This window comes from Myripristis murdjan, chromosome 23 (genome assembly GCF_902150065.1).
Source record: "Myripristis murdjan chromosome 23, fMyrMur1.1, whole genome shotgun sequence".
NCBI classification, from domain to species: Eukaryota; Metazoa; Chordata; class Actinopteri; order Holocentriformes; family Holocentridae; genus Myripristis; species Myripristis murdjan.
Window position 1 is genome coordinate 2,954,132 of NC_044002.1, and position 17,869 is coordinate 2,972,000.

Below are 17,869 nucleotides of genomic sequence, written 5' to 3' on the forward strand. Positions count from 1 at the left end.
ACCTGCAAAAGGGGTGCAAGCAAATGAACTATTAAAGGGACAGTTCACCCATTTGGAAAAATTCATATTATCTCACTTCCCCCCCCAGCTGTTCTGTAGGACAGGAGTGGTGCTATCTTCGTCTCATTGGTACTGAGTGCTGGATACTGGCTAGTTGCTCCTAATGCTAACTGTTAGCCTCCTGCCACTGAAGTGGACTTCCCCCCAGCTAACACTCTGAAAAGTAACACCCTCAATCCACTCAAATTGTCAAATTAACAAAGTTTGATGATGTGTAGCAGAGTTTTTACCAAATTTTACAAAAATTTAAAATTTTTATTTTTTGATATTATGCCTTGTCTACATACTTTGCAGAAAATACACATTATCTATAAATAGCCTCCTCTATATGAATAAAGTCTATAATAACATATAATACCAAATATTTTTTAAAAGAATGCAAAATAATATAATACTGTTGTTTCATTAATACACTTTTTATATTATGCTGTTTTTATATTTCCTCCATAGACTGTATAAAATTTTAACTATAATAAATACATCACTGTAATAATAATAGTAATAGTAAGAAGAAGAAGAAGAAGAAGAAGAAGAAGAAGAAGAAGAAGAATGATAATGTTATTGTTGCTTTAATTTTGTCATATTGTGCCTAATATTTATGCTTCCTGTGAATTATACATCTTGTCTTGTTGCTGTTTTATTGGGCTGATGTCTTTTTCTCAGTTGAGCTGTGCAGAGACAGATGAGTCCAACATGGACAGTGTCCCCTCCTCAGTGCGTGTCTCTCCTCAGGAGGACAACATGAACGTGCTGGTGGTCCTCCTCCTCTTCCTCCTCCTCCTCCCCCTCCTCCTCCTGGTAGCATCAGTCCAGTCCAGCCTGTGCGTGTATGTGTGTGTGTGTGTGTGTGGGTGTGTGTGAGGACAACACACTGATCCAGTCGCTGGACGAAAAAAACAACAACAGCCATGGACGGTGCGCTGCTCCGGCCCGCGCGGCTCTCCCTCCGGCGACGCGCTGAATCCCGCGGTTGAAGCCCGAGCATGCAGCCCTTCCCCCGGCGGAGTGCAGCGGTGAGTGCCTCCCTCGCTCTCTGTCCTTTCCCCCAGCACGGCGACACGAAGCGGCGCTGACACGTCGAGCTGCGCCGCCGCTCAGCAGCAACACGGACCCAGCTCACAATCACGGCTCCGTCTGCCTGCCGAGCATCACCGCTGCCCGCCCGGTGCTCTGATCAGACGGTACTGTTCATCTGGCTCCTGAGACACCATGACGGCTTGGCGGACGAGCAGAGCAGATCCAAGCCAAATGGATGCTGCTCCCTCTGGCTCCCTGGTGGAAGTGAAATGGCTTGCTGGGCATCTTGTGGATCTCTCTCAGATGCGTGGATTGTATGAAATCTGCCTTTGAAGACAAACATGAAGCCTAAAGGCAGCTGATGCCCGTCAAGATAGACCCGTTTTATCATCTCTCAGTGGCATCCAGCCAGTTCAGTGGTTGTAATAGGCTGTTTGTCAAAAAAATGCAATTTATAACCAGATGTGCTGTATTACTCTCAAATCAGTCATGGATACAGTGAGTATGGCAGAGAGAGGCTGTCTGCAGGTGGATCTGGTGTTGTGCTGTTGGGTATTAGGCCCTGTGTCTTGTGGATGACCAGGCGAGGATCCTGCAGTGCTGTGAGTGAGGAGACTGTTTCTCAAGTCAGGAAATTGGCTTTTACTGAACCGCATTTTATTTTGCATTTGAAATCACATCAAAACATCAGCAGTCAGTTTGAAATGTGTAGACTACATGAGCAAAAAGATGGACAGTTGTGAATTACATCTGGCTCAAATCACATAAAAAAACAAACTGTCACATTATTAAAGGGATTGTTCACCCATTTTGAAAAATGTGATGTTATGTCACTTTACCCCCAGCTGTTGTGTAGGACAGTAGTGGTGCTGTCTTCCTCTCATTGTTACTGAGTGCTGGATACTGACTGGATGCTCCAAATGCTAACTGTTAGCCTCCTGCCATTGAAGTGGACTTCCCCCCGGCTAACATTCTTAAAAATAATTGCCCTAATCCACTCAAATTCTTTAATTAATGCAGTTTGACTTTGATGATGTGTAACAGAATTTTTACAGGTCAAAATGGTGTAACAAAATGGAGAAAAAGAAGAAGCTAGTGTCTAATCCCCCTCATGACGTAAATTAACCAAATATATAGCCAAATATTTAACCAAATTATAGCAAAATCAGGCAATCTACTTCTGTTTCTGTGGTGGCTCTGCTCCTCTGGTGTGGAGTGATACAGGAAGTGCAGAGGTTACCGGATCTAGTTTCAGAATGTGACATTTGTTAAGTGATGTGAAACCTTCTTTGAGTTGATTAAAGTGGTTATTTTTAAGAATGTTCGCTGGGGGGAAGTCCAGCTCAAACCGTTAGCATTTGGAGCATCCAGCCCGTATCCAGCACTCAGTAACAATGAGAGAAGAGAGCAGCTAGGGGTTAGTGAAAAAAAAAATCAAAATTGATGAACTATCTTTAATGTAAATGTCATCTCATTAAACTGCCAAGTTTACCCATTACAGTATTATTACAGTATTATATTAGTCACCATTGGTTTGCATTAGTTGAGTGATATAGTTTGTTTGCTAGAAGGTCTGGATGGTCTGAAAAGCCTGTTTATAAGACAGGCCTTTTCACTTTATTTTCATCACAGCTGAATCGTGACATAAACCTAAATCAGCCTAGTCTGCACCAAAATGTCCCTCTGCCATCTCATGCTTTTTACTTTGAAACATTATGCATACAGTGAGTATCTTTGAGCTGCTCTGGATCCTTAAGTAGTAATTTGACTTTTACTTGGATAAACCTTCGGCCAAGTAACAGTGCTTCTACTGGAGCAGGAGGTTTTCATACGCTCTCCATCGATAATGCTGTGATGTCCAATATATAAATACACATGTCTCAGTGCTCTGTGGAAGACTATATAGTATGTTCTGCAGTATAATGTTGTCCATCATGACTCCATATGACTGTGACTATGTGTGGAGTGTTGTGTTGCCCTGGTTCACCAGAGGCCTACTAACCAGCAGACAGCTCTGTGTGGCTCAGGTTACTAAGGGGAAAACCCAGCAGAGTAAACATGAGGGTGACGATAAGCAGAAAGCAGCTCCCATGTGAGCTCCGTCACATCCTTAATGCTCAACCCCAGTGCAAAGCTGGGTCTCCATAGACACCGGCCTGCATCCCTGTGAGGAATTAATGAAATTAACTGGAAGCACACGTCGTGATTTCATAAATAAGCCACTGGTGGGGACTTGCTGACGTTTTCTGTGGTTAAACCTCAATCCACAGCCTTGTGTCAGGCCTCCTGGCTCCCATCATGAAGCTAAAATGCTACAGCCTGTATACTGATTAATTGATTTTACATTGTACTGTAATTTTAGCACAGGTATTATGAAGTTTATATGGAATCTGTTATTGTGAGCATAGCTGATACTAAAAAATAAATTTTGTTATTACATGTTAGCAGCAGCACGCTGTCTCTGTAGCTCAGTAAGTGCAAAGTAATGTAAAGTGATTAATGAAGCCTTCAGTTTCTTGTGAATGTCTGTCCACCTACATTTTCTCCAGATGTGATCTCTGAAGTGTGCAGATGTAGAACTTCATTAGACACTTCCCTCTGTGGCGGCGAGGGTTTTTTGCTGTCTCAATCAGCAATGTCAGCACGCCTAATTAGAATACAAGCCCGTCCTCCCAGATGCTGCTCATACCTCCATAACAGATCTGTTCATCTACAGACAGTCATGTTATCTGATAGATTTTGTGTTGGTGTTGCCCAAATGTCATCCTTGTACTTTAAAAATAACCTTTACAGGAAACGTGTTGGGTTCTGTAGTTCCCTGGATGTGATGTGAGTCCGCATGGTGGTGAAATATCTTCAGTAGTTTCTCCACAATGCAGGATTTCTGTCTCTCCAGTCACTTTCAAAGGGCAGCAAAACAGATCCCAAGATAACACTTTTAGTGAATCAGATCAGAATCAGAATACTTTATTGATCCCCAGGGGGAAATTACTTTTTGTTACAATAACAACTCCCACTCCAAGTGTACAAGTAAAAAGAGCAAATAGTCAAGAAATATAAAGAAAGGAATATAAATATAAATAGAATAAAAAGAAAAGAAAAGAAAAAATATATGTACAATATATGTATATGTAGTGCATAAACAAAGTGGATTATGCCAATATGGTATCCATTTTTTTCTCATGTAATTGCAGTTATTTGTGGAAGCTATTGGGTTGTTTCTTCCTGGTGCGAGGTTACCATGCCGAAGTCTTGTGTAGACACTACCTGCTGGATCTACTATCAAATTGAAATAGCAAAATAACATGTTTGCTCAAAAACCAGGCAGCAGGACTTGTTTGTTATATTGGCATAATTTGCTTTGTTCACACTAGTTTATGTACTAAACGTGTAATTTTGGGAGCTGTTTTGCTATGAAGGTGAATGAAGAGACACAAATACATTATTCTGGATTAGTAGTTTAGAAGCCCTTTTTTGGTAAAGAATACTAAAGATTTGGCAGATTGTCCCACGAATCATTCTGAGTCATTCGGAGTGTAGGTTGCCGCTCACACACACTAGAAAAACAGGTCAAGTGTGGCTTGTATTGTATCAGAGACCATCATGGCCCAAGGCCAGGCATCCTCACCAGGCTCCTTTTAGCAAGTCCATTATTTCTGAGTTTATGTAACCAAGAGGTGAAAGCCAGTGTGTCTCATGGGAACAGCTGGACATCTTGATCTTTGTTCAAACAACATGATGCAGTCTTGTTCAGAAAACAGAGCCCTGAGATTATTACTCAAATATAGGTTCATGACAAAGTGTTTTCACCAGATGTCCTATCTATCTATCTATCTAATGCCATACATGCCTGTGCTTTGTGTCTCCACAGCTCCTCTCTGTGGCTTTATAGCCATGGTGTATGCCCAGTCAACAGATACAACTGGTGTCAGTCCCTCCATTTACTCTCCATCTTTCACATATCAGATGTCCTTTAACTACTCTGAGGAGGAAAACTCAACTGTCCTGGCAACCTTACCCACAACCCCCTTCTGCAACCAAAATGGCTCCTCCGGCAGCCAGCAGAACAGGACCTCAGTCTCCTATGAGCTGACATCAGGTGAGGTAGCCATCCTGGGGTTGGTGTTTGGAGTCCTCTGGCTGGTCTCCATCCTGGGCAATGCCCTGGTCTGCCTGGTCATCCACCGGAGCCGGCGAACTCAGTCCACCACCAACTACTTTGTGGTGTCGATGGCCTGTGCAGACCTGCTGCTGAGCTTGGGCTGCGCCCCCTTCATCCTTCTGCAGGTCATCTCCGGCCGATGGCCCCTGAGTGCTGCTGCCTGCAAAGCTGTGCGCTATGTGCAGCACCTTTGCCCTGGTGTGCAGATCTACGTCCTGCTTTCTATCTGTGTAGACCGCTTCTATACAATAGTCTACCCCCTCAGCTTCAAGGTCTCCAGGGAGAAAGCCAAGAAGATGATCCTGGCCTCCTGGCTGTTTGATGCGGCCTTCGTTTCTCCCTGCCTCTACTTCTATGGCTCTACATCCACAGATGGCAACACTGGCCACTGTGACTTTTTCCTGCCGGACAGCTGGGGCAGTATAGCCTACGCCGTGGCTCACCTCCTCTTTGGCTTCATGCTCCCGGTAGTGGTGATAGTGTCTCTCTACCAGCGGGTGGTCCGCTACATCTGGAGGATCAGTGCTGATGGACACACAGTGCGCCGGACAATGAACATTGTCCCAAGGACTAAAGTCAAGACCATCAAGATGTTCCTCATGCTCAATTCTGTGTTCCTCCTCACCTGGATCCCCTTCTATGTGGCCCAGCTTTGGCACCCAAAAGAGTCTAATGGTCTGAGCCGAGAAGGGGCACTCTTCTTCACAGCCATTGCCTGGATCTCTTTCAGCTCCACAGCATCCAAACCCACCTTGTACTCTGTCTACAATGCAAACTTCAGAAGGGGTATGAGGGAGACCTTCTGCATGTCGTCCATGAAATGCTACCGCAGTAATGCGTACACCATCACGGCAAGCTCTCGCATGGCCAAAAAGAACTATGTCGGGGTGGTGGACATCCCGGTGCCAGCAAAGACCCTCACTAAGGACTCTGTTTACGATGCCTTTGACCGAGAGGCAAAGGAAAAGAAGCTAGCCTGGCCCATCAACTCCAATCCTCCTAATACTTTTGTGTGAGCGAGCCAGCTTCTCAAACCGTGAACATACACAGATGGCTTAATCTGGTACTTTGTTAAAAACTGCTCAATGGCTCAGTATCAATGTTGGGTGAGTTATGGGGTGCTAACATGTGAGTTCTGTATATTCAGCTGCAGCTTAGAGCAAAGCCCCCAGCAGTGTAGGTGTATTTATATAAGGGCCAGGTCAGGTGATGTACCACACCTTCTGGCAGCCATATTGGAGGTCCACAGCTTTTGCTCTGCAAAGGCCTTGTGCAGCTGTCTTTAAACCTACGACTCATCATCATTCCCAGTTCATTTCTGTGTTTTGAACATATCTTTTCACCAGTGATACATCTGGAGTTTAGATGATGTCAGCATGTTAGCTAGCTGACCAATGTGTCTTTCAGCTGTCACCGACCTGTTCTAAATATGTGTAGCGTTAGCAGTGGTGGGTTGTCATGTCAACAGCAAGTTCATTTGATTTGATCAATTAGGCCGATGGCTAGTTAGCTGTCTAACAAAATCAAAACCACTGAGATACAGCTCAGTGGTTTGGAGCAGAGCCTAAACACCAGACAGTTTACTGTCTTGTTTACAGTGAGCTACATTTGGAATTCAAACGACTAACTTTTACTAACCATCCTCCACAGTACACCAGTCTGTTTCAGGTATGTCTCCTCCTCCTGTCTGTTGACTGTATGCAGACAGTTCTCCAGTGGACCTCCATGATGGAGCTAGGTGTGACTGCTGGAAGATTTGTGATACAACTGTAAAGCCTTGGCCGCTGTTACACAGTGAAACTTTTCATGCAGCTTAGTTGCAGCGGCGGGTTGCAAGTTGCATGAGGTTCAACTGTACTGTTTCACAAATCATCTCAAATACAATCAAAAGTACACAGGAAGACAGTTTTTAGTGCTTGATATAGAGGACGTTACTGATTCAGTGTAATAAATCTCTTCACTGTGGCATAATATTAAAGGAATCCATCACTTGTTTTGAAAAATGTGATATTATGTCACTCCCCCCAGCTGTTCTGTAGGACAGTAGTGGTGCTATCTTGGACTTCCCCCCAGCTAACATTTTTAAAATAATCTTCTCAAAGAAGGTCTCACACCACTAAATAACCTAAATTGCACACAGATGATAGTGTTGTTTTGATTACTGAGGCGATTAAGGCTGATATTTCATCATCAAAGTCAAACTGCATTTATTAAAGAATTTGAGTGGATTAGGGCAGTTATTTTTAAGAATGTTAGCTGGGGGGAAGTCCAGCTCAATGGCAGGAGGCTAACAGTTAGCATTTGGAGCATCCAGCCAGTATCCAGCACTTAGTAACAATGAGAGGAAGATAGTACCACTACTGTCCTACAGAACAGCTGGGGGGTGGAGTTAAATAATATCACACTTTTCAAAATGGGTGAACTATCCCTTTAACAAAACATACATCCACAGTTCGAAGCTTAGCCAACACCAGCTAACATCCACTGCCATATTAACTATTTGTATGGAAATTAAACGACCTGGTATTAGATAGCATTGTAAAAATAAAAGTATCAATCTACAAACTTTGAAAATACTCAGTGACCATGTTTTCTTTCTCTTGGGACCATGTCACAAGCACTTGCCGTCGATTGTTACTGCACTATTTGCTGGTCCGAGTAATACTAGTGAGTGGCCAAACTGAAAGCCACAATATGATATGAGAAATTTGATAATCTGCTGCCTGAACCATACTGCAAAAAGTCCATAGTGTCAGTTTGATGTAACCAATTTGTGCGGAACAGTGAAACTCAAATGAACCTCAGCCGCATCCGAGTTGCATGACAAAGTTTCACATGTAACACAAGTCTGTTAGATGTTGGATCACCAGCTGAATCTCAAATACAGTACGTGTATATTTCATGTCTATGTTGCAATTTACAGGATTTCTCAGGTAGTGCAGTCTGTGCTCAGTAGCCAACTCTTTTCCAGTTGCGGCCATCAGGTGAGGAGATTTGTGCTTATGGAAAAGCTTAGGGACAATTCATGTGTAACAGCTGTCACCCATAAACCTGATGTTCATGTGTTTGATTGTTGTGATTCCCCACTGAGCGACGGCTCCAGCCTGTACAAGCCAGAGAGCTGAGGTCTGTGCTCGTGTCATGTCTATGCCACATGCATCTGCCTGCAGAGGTCACTGCATCTCTTGGATTTTCTCATCTTTTCTAACTCTATACCTGCTTGTAAAAAAAAAAAAAAAGAAAAAGAAAAAATCATCCAACATTGTGTAATGACACACTTGTGAAATGTCTCATTTCTGTATACTATCAGCTACTGCTATTTGAAGGTCCATGCTTTATACAGAGGTCAAATGTCAAATTAAAATATATGCTCCATATACATTATCTGTATATGTGGTTCCAATGGCTATGGTCAAAAACCCTTACGTGAAAAATGATTTTTTTTAACCTCTTTTAAATCTTTTTTTTTTCCAGTTGATTACCAGAAAGCAAAGACACAAACAGACACAAATGTCAATGTAGCGTACATCTCTTTAATTACATCACCACTGTTGCTCTCACGTGCTTTCTCTTTAAATGAAGCAGAAACAAATTCACATGAATATAGACTTTGAAAATATCCAACACTCTGACTAATGCCCACGTGTTCTGGTGCACCAAACATGGGGGCAGCTATTATTGCCTGCTGCTTTTATGAAGTTGAAATTAAAGACACTTATAGACCTTTAAATTCAACTTGCTGTGGAATTAACTTCATTTTGAGAAACATAATTTCTCCAATTTTGAGGAGAGGGAAATTGCAGGCCTATGAGAACATAAATCTGATGGGGCTAAATTCTCACTGGAAAAACAACTCCAGAAACTTCCTAAAACTGGATTTAATTCTTTAATCCCAGATTGAATTACATTTAAGTCGACCGAGTTTGAACTTGGTTCACCTCAGCTGACCAACCATTTCTGCTCTATTGAACAAGGTGTAAATATTTTCATGGAAAATTAGCTCACTAAGTGTGTAGCCAGCAAGACAGATGATTAGAAAAAAAAAAAAAAAAGAAAACCCAAGAGCAAAAAGCAGTGAATCTGCAGTGTTTAACAAGTTGCTTTGTACATAACTGTGTAACCCACAGTGGAAAAAGATCTTGTGCACCAACTGGTTTTACTATTAAACAAAGGTGGCCGCCTGCTGACAGCCAGAGGACCCCCACAAAAGACAAGCTAGGTAAATAACACGTGTGTGAAGGTTTGGATTCAGGGACCCACAAATCAGTCTGTCCTCCCCTGCTATCATCCATTCAATTTAGGAAGGCTTGGCTTACTAAATATAAACTGCTTGGATCTTAATGAGGTGAAGATCTTTTTTGGCCTCAACTGGTGGTTCCTGTGCATGGGCAAAAAAAAAAAAAAAAAAAAAAAAAAAAAAAAACAGATGCTCTACTCATATCCAAGAGAAATACAGCATGAATCTGGCAGATCTACTTGTAAATACCAAATAATGTGAAGCTGTGAGCCGTCAGATGAAAACTCTTCTCATATCAGCTGGCTACAAAGGATGGAATTGCTCAATAAAGGAGTTTTGCCTGAGTCAAATTCCAAAAGTCATAGTTTCTGCAATTGTAAAATTTATTTATAACCCCCTAAAAATATGTTCACAAAGAGCAGAAGCCAAAGCGTACACAAAAAAAAAAAAAAAAAAAAAAAAAGGGAAAGTGCAATTTGCTCTGCCAACTGAAGCCACAGCTCCGGTACAGACGACACATTCATGAACACACAACAATCCACAAGGTGCTTTCTCTTAGTCCATATAAAATACAAATAGAAAAATATATCCAACATATATTCGCTCCACATAAACATTATTGTACATTTTGATTCCTGTTGCTGGTCGTGTACACGCAGACCTCAACGCTTCATGTTAATGCTACACCACAAAGGCCATCTTTTTTTTGTTTGTTTGTTTTCTTTTAAATTAGCAAGCACTTCTAGACATAATTAGCAAAATTCAAATTCAAATGAAATCTTACTTGTAAACTACATCCCTTTGGGAATCTGTATCACCTAAAATCTTAATGACAAATTGATAAGAGCTGGAGCAGAGCAAACAAAATGGCTCCTTGATAAGACACCGGAGCAAACTAAACCCACTCACATGTATTATAATAATAATACTAATAGGCTTGATTTAATTTAGTTTGACATTAAAACTGAAAAACAATTTTAGCAGTTAAGGGTTGGGTTTCTGTCATAAATACAGCTTTGCTTATATTTGTGAATAAGCAATCAAATCAAAGTTTAGATAAAGATGTGCACATATCTAGGTTGTATGGAATAACTAGGAAACATAGGGAAGATGTAAATGAAGAATATTCCAGAGCCTCTGGCCTTGTTTACTGCAACAACCCGCACAATCCCGTGAGTCACTGCAACCAAATGTTTTCCTAAAGCAGATGAAGACTGTGTGGAGTTTTGCTGTGAAGCCCTGGTGTGGCCCGTCTCTGACCTCGGTCACGGTGGACGGTTCCCTTTCTCAGGGCTCGCTCGGCGGGCTCGTCCACGCCCACTAGCCCTGGCCGTTGCTGTTTATGTTGTTTTTCCCGTTCTTGGAAGCCTTGGTGCTGCTGCCTTGGGGCATTTTCTGCTCATCGCCTGTGAGGAGGGCCTTGATTTCTGAAGGAATTTTCCCCTGGTCCATGGCTGAGCACCACTGTTTGTACTGGTGAGGGAAACACACAGAAACAATGCAACAAGGTCTGAAATCATCATCTATCAACTGGGAAATGTCTGTAAAAGCATCCTGTCAACAGCTGTGTGTGCAGGAGGCTCCTGACTGTCTGCCTGGCATTCCCAGCAGCCTGTGGCCGGACATTCTGGCCAATTTTTGTGGTCATTTTTACTTTTTTGGCAAATAATTTTGTGGCAATTTTCTTGTAATTTAATTTATTTAATTATAAATATAGGTTTCAGCTTATTTATTTCTTTATTTTTGCTGATTTTCTGGTTACGTTGTTTTTTTTTTTTTGTGCTAGTCTCTCTCCCTTTCTCTCAATTTTATTGTTTTTTTTTTTCAGTCAATTTATGGCAATTTCATGGTAATTATCTTGCTTTTTGGGGGGGCTAGGGGGTGGTAATTTTCCAGTCATCTCACTTTAAATATATATAAATTAATAATATATAATGAAAGGAATCAAGTGAATTCAGCTTTCAAAGGGTTAACAAAACAGCAGCATCTAAACTTCTTCTAATTACTTGATCTTTAACATTGTTCCCATGTGGTGAATCAGTTGATTATGAATTACAGACTTTATCCACTATGTGAAAGTGAAGTGAAAACTAAACCTGCTCTTGTCTCTTTCCTAAATGTTCCAGTTAATTGATTCCCTCCACACAATAGCACTGAAAAGGGGGAGGCTGACATGTTTCCATGAACAGTGTGTATTAATTTTGGCTAGCAGAACTGATTCTTGGCAGGCTTCTTCTTTAGTTTAACTGAAAGTGAAAGAGAAATGTGGATATCCAGGCCTAACCATGAACAAGAATCTAGTTTGGGTGCCAGTAAGTCATGTCTGTGAGACAGCTGGCTGGATGAATTCCAGGCTGATTCACTCACATGTACAATCCCTAACTTTGTGTCTGTGTAGCTGGAAGCTTTTCTGCTCAAAGGTTCGGGTTAGTTACCATCTCCAGCTCCTCGCGCAGAGCGCAGATGGCTCTCTCCTTGCTGGAAACCAGCTCCTCCAGATACTGGTAGCGCAGCTTCTTCCTGGCTCTGCATTCCCGTGCACTTTGCCTGCTCCGCTCCAGCTTGGCCTTCAAATCAATCTTTGCAGGCTTGCGGCCGCGCTTCCCGGGCTTTTTCACTTTACCACCCACCATCTGTCCACAACACACACAGCGCTCTTAGTTACACTCACAATCACCATCAGAAATACTTTCTTGATCCCAGAGAAGAAACTGGGGGAGCTGCATTTGCTCAAATTCTCAAGAGAAGAATTAAACTATAGGAAATACAAAAAGAAATAAGAAACCAAAAATTTGTTCTTTAGCAATTTGTAATCAAAAACTGTCAACACAATTCTTTTCTTTTTGATTTGAATTTCTTTTACTCATTCAATAAGATTTTTGGTACACTCATCCTTCATTTAAATGCAGCAATGTTTTCCCAGGAGACTAAACAGGTGGAGTGGTAGAAAACGTAGCTAATTGGATCTAACTGAAATGATCTGGATGAACTAACGGTCTAGAAAAGCAAGAGGATCTTCTGAGGATGTAAGTGCATTTTTAATCTTCTGTTAATTCTCAAACCAAGTCCAACTTGTTAGCTGTTTCACTTTCAGTGTGAGCTGAGTGATCCATCTTGACGACAGACATCTGAAAGTGAAGTATGATTTCACTGTTACATCAGGGGTGGGAATCACCCGAGGCCCTACGATACGATATTATGGCTACACTTAAATCTCAATACGATAGTAATGTGATTTTAAACATTTTGCAATATCCTTTGTATTGTGATAACATATTGTGTTTTAATACCCTTTCAGGTGCAAATGATGTCCCCAAGGGAAAACTTTGTTAGCATCTCGTTAGCTCTTTGGATAAAGATTCCACTCTGTTCATCTCACCTCAGTCATTTTTATTGCAGCAAGCTGAGACATACTGACCAGCTCTGTCACAAAAACCAGTCAGAAATGTTGCATCAACTTTTGCCGATACTATATCAATACTTGGCGTCCGTGTATCAATATAATATTGTCACAAAAAATATCACGATACTATGCTGTATTGATTTTTTCCCCACCCGTTAGCTGTGATGTTATATGTATAAATCGTTTCCTTAGATTATTCAATGGTGAGAATACATAATGTTAACATCCCAGAGTATATTATTTCCCAGCATGCACCACAGAGCATCACAGGAAGCCACTCCTTCCTGTGGCCATCAGACTGGGAAGGCCACAAACACTCTGTTGATACAGGGCAAACTGGATAAGTGGCCACATTTAACAAGCCTGAGTTAACAAACTGCTTCTTTAACTATGGAACTGTTTATATAACCAGTTACCTTTGACATAATTCATACCTGCAGGACAAGATAACAATTCTGCAGTGCAATATCCCTGTATATACATGATGTATATAGGGAGAATTTTTACATATCCTCAATGTCTTACTGCTGTATTTATTGTTGTAATACTCTGTGGGATTAATGTACATACTTACACATAATGCACACACTTTTTTTTTTTTTTTTTTTTTTTTACAAATTACTAAGGCACATATTTTTTCAATTTAATGCTTCTCTTGAGAATTTGAGTCTCTGCAACTGACCCAGTTTCCCCTCGAAGATCAATACAGTCTTTCTAATTCTGATTAATGCATCAATTTTATTCATACTGTCCGGTTAGCATGAAACTCCAGTCAGGTTATCAGAGACAGTCCCAGGCCCGGGGCTGTGTGGCCTCACAGCCGACATGAACGCGTCCCGAGCGGGGCCCAAACCAGGCTACACACGGTGTTCCCTTCAGCTCCACCCTCACAGAATCCTGATGGGGCTGTGAACAGAAACAAAACATCCAGCAAACAGAGGAGCGGCTCCACTTCTTACCTTGTTGTCATCCATTTTGCTCAATGCTAATGCTAGCTAGCGAACGTTAGCTAACGTTAGCTCGTACAAAGCAGAGCGTGTTGTCACGTTTCCTGCTGGGGACGAGATGTTTGTCGAAAAGAGAAACTTAAAGTCAGCCCGTCTGTTTCATAACAGCTACAACGCAGCGCCTGGCGTCCGGCGGCCCAGTCTCATAGCTGGCTGCTTTGTGGTGTTTCTGTCCACTGTTTACATCATGTCGTGTTTCCTGTTGACACCACCGTCAGTCGGTCTGCTGGTTCTCGCGATACTACAGTCAGGCCCGAACTGTTAACTGAGGTGATAGGCACATGGAGGCGGGACTCACTGGGACACGTCCATCCACATGCTGTGAAGTCTGCTATACTGTCCACAGGAGACACTGTCCTGCTGGACAAGCGTGGCTGCTGCAGGACAACGCCACCATCACGACAGACAGACAGACAGACAGACAGACAGACAGACCTCAACACGATGAGAAATATATATCATTAGAAAAAAATATTAAACACAAGAAACACAATAAATAAAGAGGATTGATACAATACATAAGAAAAAAAAAGAAAAAAAATGCATTTCCTATATGAGTAGTAAAAAATAAAATATACAAAAATATATCTATAGAATATCTACAGACCTTTCACCTTTGAACCTCTAAACAAAAGACTGTACAATACAAAGAACATGAGTACAATCAATCAATCAACCAATCAATCAGACTTTTTTAAAGAGCACTTTTCATACAAATAGGTGTTCCACAAAGTGCTTCACACAGTAAAACATACCCCACCCCCTCAAAATAGCAAAATACAAGTAGTAATAAAATGTCAAAGATATAAAAAGCAGAAATCAATAAGTAAATAAAAACTCCAAACAGTGGATAAAAACTAAATAAAAACCAGAGTACCGGGGCATTAAAAACAAAATAAAACGATTGAAAAAGAGGACAAAAGAGGCTAAATTACAGAAATACATGTATAAATAAATAACTACAATTCAATTAAAAGTCAGGTTAAAAAGGTAGGACTTGAGTTTGCTTTTAAAAATAAAATCTTGGAGCACAGAAATAAAAGGATGCCACGTGCTGGGTGTTTGTTCTGGTTTTAGGAAGAATTAAAACGGCCCTTCCAGAGGACTGAGGGCTCTACAGGGTTCTCACATGCAGACTGAGAGAAATCTGGCAAACAGGAAGGAGCAAGAGCATTAAGAGCTTTGTTAAGCAAGAACAGGATCTTAAAACAGTGAAACAACCAGGTAGCCAGTACAGAGACTTTAACAGTGTGTCTGCCTCTAATACCAGTCAGCAGTCCACAGACCTGTGCTCAAACTGTACAAATGCAGTCAACAAGTCAGCTGTGTTTGGTTGAACCACACTGTGGAGCGCTACCTTTTAAACAAAGGCTTCATTGTAGAATTAGTTAGTATGATCTGCCACATGCCACAAACTATCTTTTCAATCTGGCTTTTATTTTGGAATACGTTATCGTATCAGTTTTTCAGTCCATCATTTATTTCTATCCTTGTGTTTATTTGAGTTTATTTTTACATGCTTTTAATCATGCAATGTGAAACACTTTGGGCTGCATGTTGAGCTGAGTTGAGTTTTTCTGTAGTGCTTTCACTCACATGTGACCCCTGCCACTCACTACAGCCTAACATGCTCAGTATCTTGATTTCAGATCAAGTAGGAGACATGGATTATTTCCAACACAAGTCACTGAGGATTGTGAGAAAATTTCCCAGCAATCCTGACCCCTGGGTGTGCAGAAATATGAAAGGTCACGCAGAGCTGCACTGATGAGCGTGGGTATTATAAAGACCACAAACAACTGGCAGGCAAATAAAAACCAGCCATTGTTGTTTCAGATGAGGAGCAGCAGCGCTGGGGAAACTGTGGGCAGCTGATGTGGCATCTATGGAATATCTCGCTCCCCTGATGAGAGTCACAATACAATAGTAGGTGGCTCATTGATGCTCTGGATGTTTCCATTATCACTCAGTCAACGTTCATTGCACAGTGAGCAGGGAATGATAGTGTGTGGCCATCACTTTCATTGATTTAGCAGTGACCTTTGAGCACTGCATCGGCACCTCCAGATGCTTGGAGATCTGAACGCCTCTCCAGCCTGGAACATCTTGATCCTGAGCGAGAGCAGCCCAGCATCGAGGCAAAGCGTGCACAGGGGCCACCAGTCCACCACAGCGAAGTGTGTCAGTGTCACAGTGTGTGCCACTAATGTGTGAACAACACACAGCTGTATGACAGAGCAGTGACATAGTGTGCACGAGGGGGCAGGTGAGGTGGTGGATGCATTACACGCTTTGGTATGATATTGGGTTGGAGAGAGAGAGATGCTACACTAAATTAAACTGTAGGTAAAAAATGTAACAAACGTAAAACTTGAAATGTCTGTAATCATTTTAAAGTGAGAGACGCTTTTACAAATGTTAGCTGGGGGGAAGTCCAGCTCAGTGGCAGGAGGCTAACAGTTAGCATTTGGAGCATCCAGCCAGTATCCAGCACTCAGTAACAATGAGAGGAAGAGAGCACCACTACTGTCCTACAGAACAGCTGGGGAGAAGTGATATAATATAATAAATAATCACAATAATAATAATAAATAATCAATAAAGTGACAAAGTATCACATTTTTCAAAATGGCACAACTGTCCCTTACAGTTTGTAGGTAGATGTGGTTTGAGCCAGATATAATTCACCATTGTCCAGCTTTTGTTTATGTAGATGGCACATTTCAAACTGTTTCGACAAGTCTAGTGATGACTGCTGATGTTTTGATGTGAGTTAAAATGTAGAGTATAAATATGTGGGCTATCCCTTTAAAACTATGACATTTTAGTCCAAACTGAGTTTCTCCATTCCTCTGCCTGTAAGTTTCATCTAGATTGGACCGGTGGTGCAGTAGTTTGACATTTGGACCTTCAGTTCTTGTGCTCCCATTAGGCCAATCAGTGTGATTCATAAGGACAGGTGGATGTCATTCAGACAGAGGAAGTGCCCATATCTTTCCTGGGAATACTCCCTCCTGAACACTGAACACTGAATATAACATCATTGCAATTTTCTCCAAATGCTAATTTATAGAAAACTAGGGCATTTGATTAAACATAACTGCTTCAAACTGAAATGCTCTTTTTGAAAGCTTTAGAGTTAACAGTTACTTTCAGCTGTGCAGCAGCTCTCTTTGCTTTGATCATTTTATTCATATTCAGCAGACCAGGGTAACCATGCATGCTAATTGCTCCAGTATGAGAAACCTTTCTGTCTTCTGCTGGCCTCCTCACACCCATTGTTCTCAAACCACTTCCCCTTGTACAGCCTGCTCTCGAGGGAAATGAAACGTTGCACCTCAAAAGCAGCATGGAAGTCAGGTGGTTAATGAACTCATCAAACAGAAACTTAATAATTACCTTTGTCTACTTTAGGCAAAGACTGAGCAATATTTGCAAAGTGGTTCTGATTGAACCTTGTTCAGTGCAGGGGAAAAGACTGTGATCAATATGCAGGAAAAAGCCCATGTTCATTTCAAACATAGATTTCAAAAAATGATCAAATACTACTTTTGTTCTTGTGTAATATGAAACAGTAGCTACTCTCCTGTTTCTCATACAGTACAGCAAACATACAGATGTTTTGAAAGAGTTATTGCAACGCGGCATGAATACCCTGGAAAGTCCATTGAAGATTTGTACATTTACATCAGTACATTGCATCTGTTGGCATTTTAGACAGAAATATCTAAAGAAGAAGAAGAACTAGAAGAAGAACAAGAACAAGAACAAGAAGAAAGGGAAATGATTCTTGCACCACCTGTTTCCATGTTTGCTTTGTGAAGTTAGAGGTTAACAGAACTAATTATTTGAAACACAGCTCATACCTGAATTGTATCAGGAAATTGAAAAACCTTTGTAGAGACACTATATGAATTAAAGTATTTGGCCACCTCCACATTACATCTACAGGAGCTTTTCTGACCTCCCATCTTAAATCCATT

At 41.4% G+C, this 17,869-nt stretch overlaps 2 protein-coding genes across 4 annotated transcripts; one reads left to right on the plus strand and one right to left on the minus strand.

The window, feature by feature from the left end:
- Window positions 1-1,536: 1,536 nt before the first annotated feature.
- Window positions 1,537-7,223, plus strand: gpr19 (G protein-coupled receptor 19). 2 transcript variants are annotated; one of them, XM_030045999.1, is made up of 2 exons: window positions 1,537-1,575; window positions 4,949-7,223. In XM_030045999.1, exon 2 carries the CDS (start codon window positions 4,972-4,974, stop codon window positions 6,253-6,255), a length of 1,284 nt encoding a protein of 427 aa, XP_029901859.1. In that variant the 5' UTR covers window positions 1,537-1,575; window positions 4,949-4,971; the 3' UTR covers window positions 6,256-7,223. The 2 variants fall into 2 exon arrangements, with proteins under 2 accessions (XP_029901859.1, XP_029901858.1); XM_030045998.1 differs by lacking the exon at window positions 1,537-1,575 and adding an exon at window positions 1,654-1,679.
- A 1,529-nt stretch (window positions 7,224-8,752) lies between these two features.
- On the minus strand, window positions 8,753-14,086 carry crebl2 (cAMP responsive element binding protein-like 2). 2 transcript variants are annotated; one of them, XR_003927868.1, is made up of 4 exons: window positions 13,839-14,086; window positions 11,912-12,109; window positions 9,452-10,949; window positions 8,753-9,398 (listed from the first exon to the last, which is right to left on the minus strand). XR_003927868.1 is itself a non-coding variant. In XM_030046082.1 (3 exons), exons 1-3 carry the CDS (start codon window positions 13,851-13,853, stop codon window positions 10,797-10,799), a joined length of 366 nt encoding a protein of 121 aa, XP_029901942.1. In that variant the 5' UTR covers window positions 13,854-14,086; the 3' UTR covers window positions 8,753-10,796. The 2 variants fall into 2 exon arrangements, 1 of the variants encoding a protein (XP_029901942.1); XM_030046082.1 differs by having other exon boundaries at window positions 8,753-10,949.
- Window positions 14,087-17,869: the final 3,783 nt, after the last annotated feature.

Excerpts from the sequence above, each read along its gene's own strand:
- gpr19 (XM_030045999.1), top strand. The coding sequence starts at position 4,972 with ATGGTGTATGCCCAGTCAACAGATACAACTGGTGTCAGTCCCTCCATT.
- crebl2 (XM_030046082.1), bottom strand. Across the intron at positions 10,950-11,911 it reads TGCGCGAGGAGCTGGAGATG|TACAAACAGTGGTGCTCAGC; the intron begins GTAACTAACCCG and ends TTCCCTCACCAG.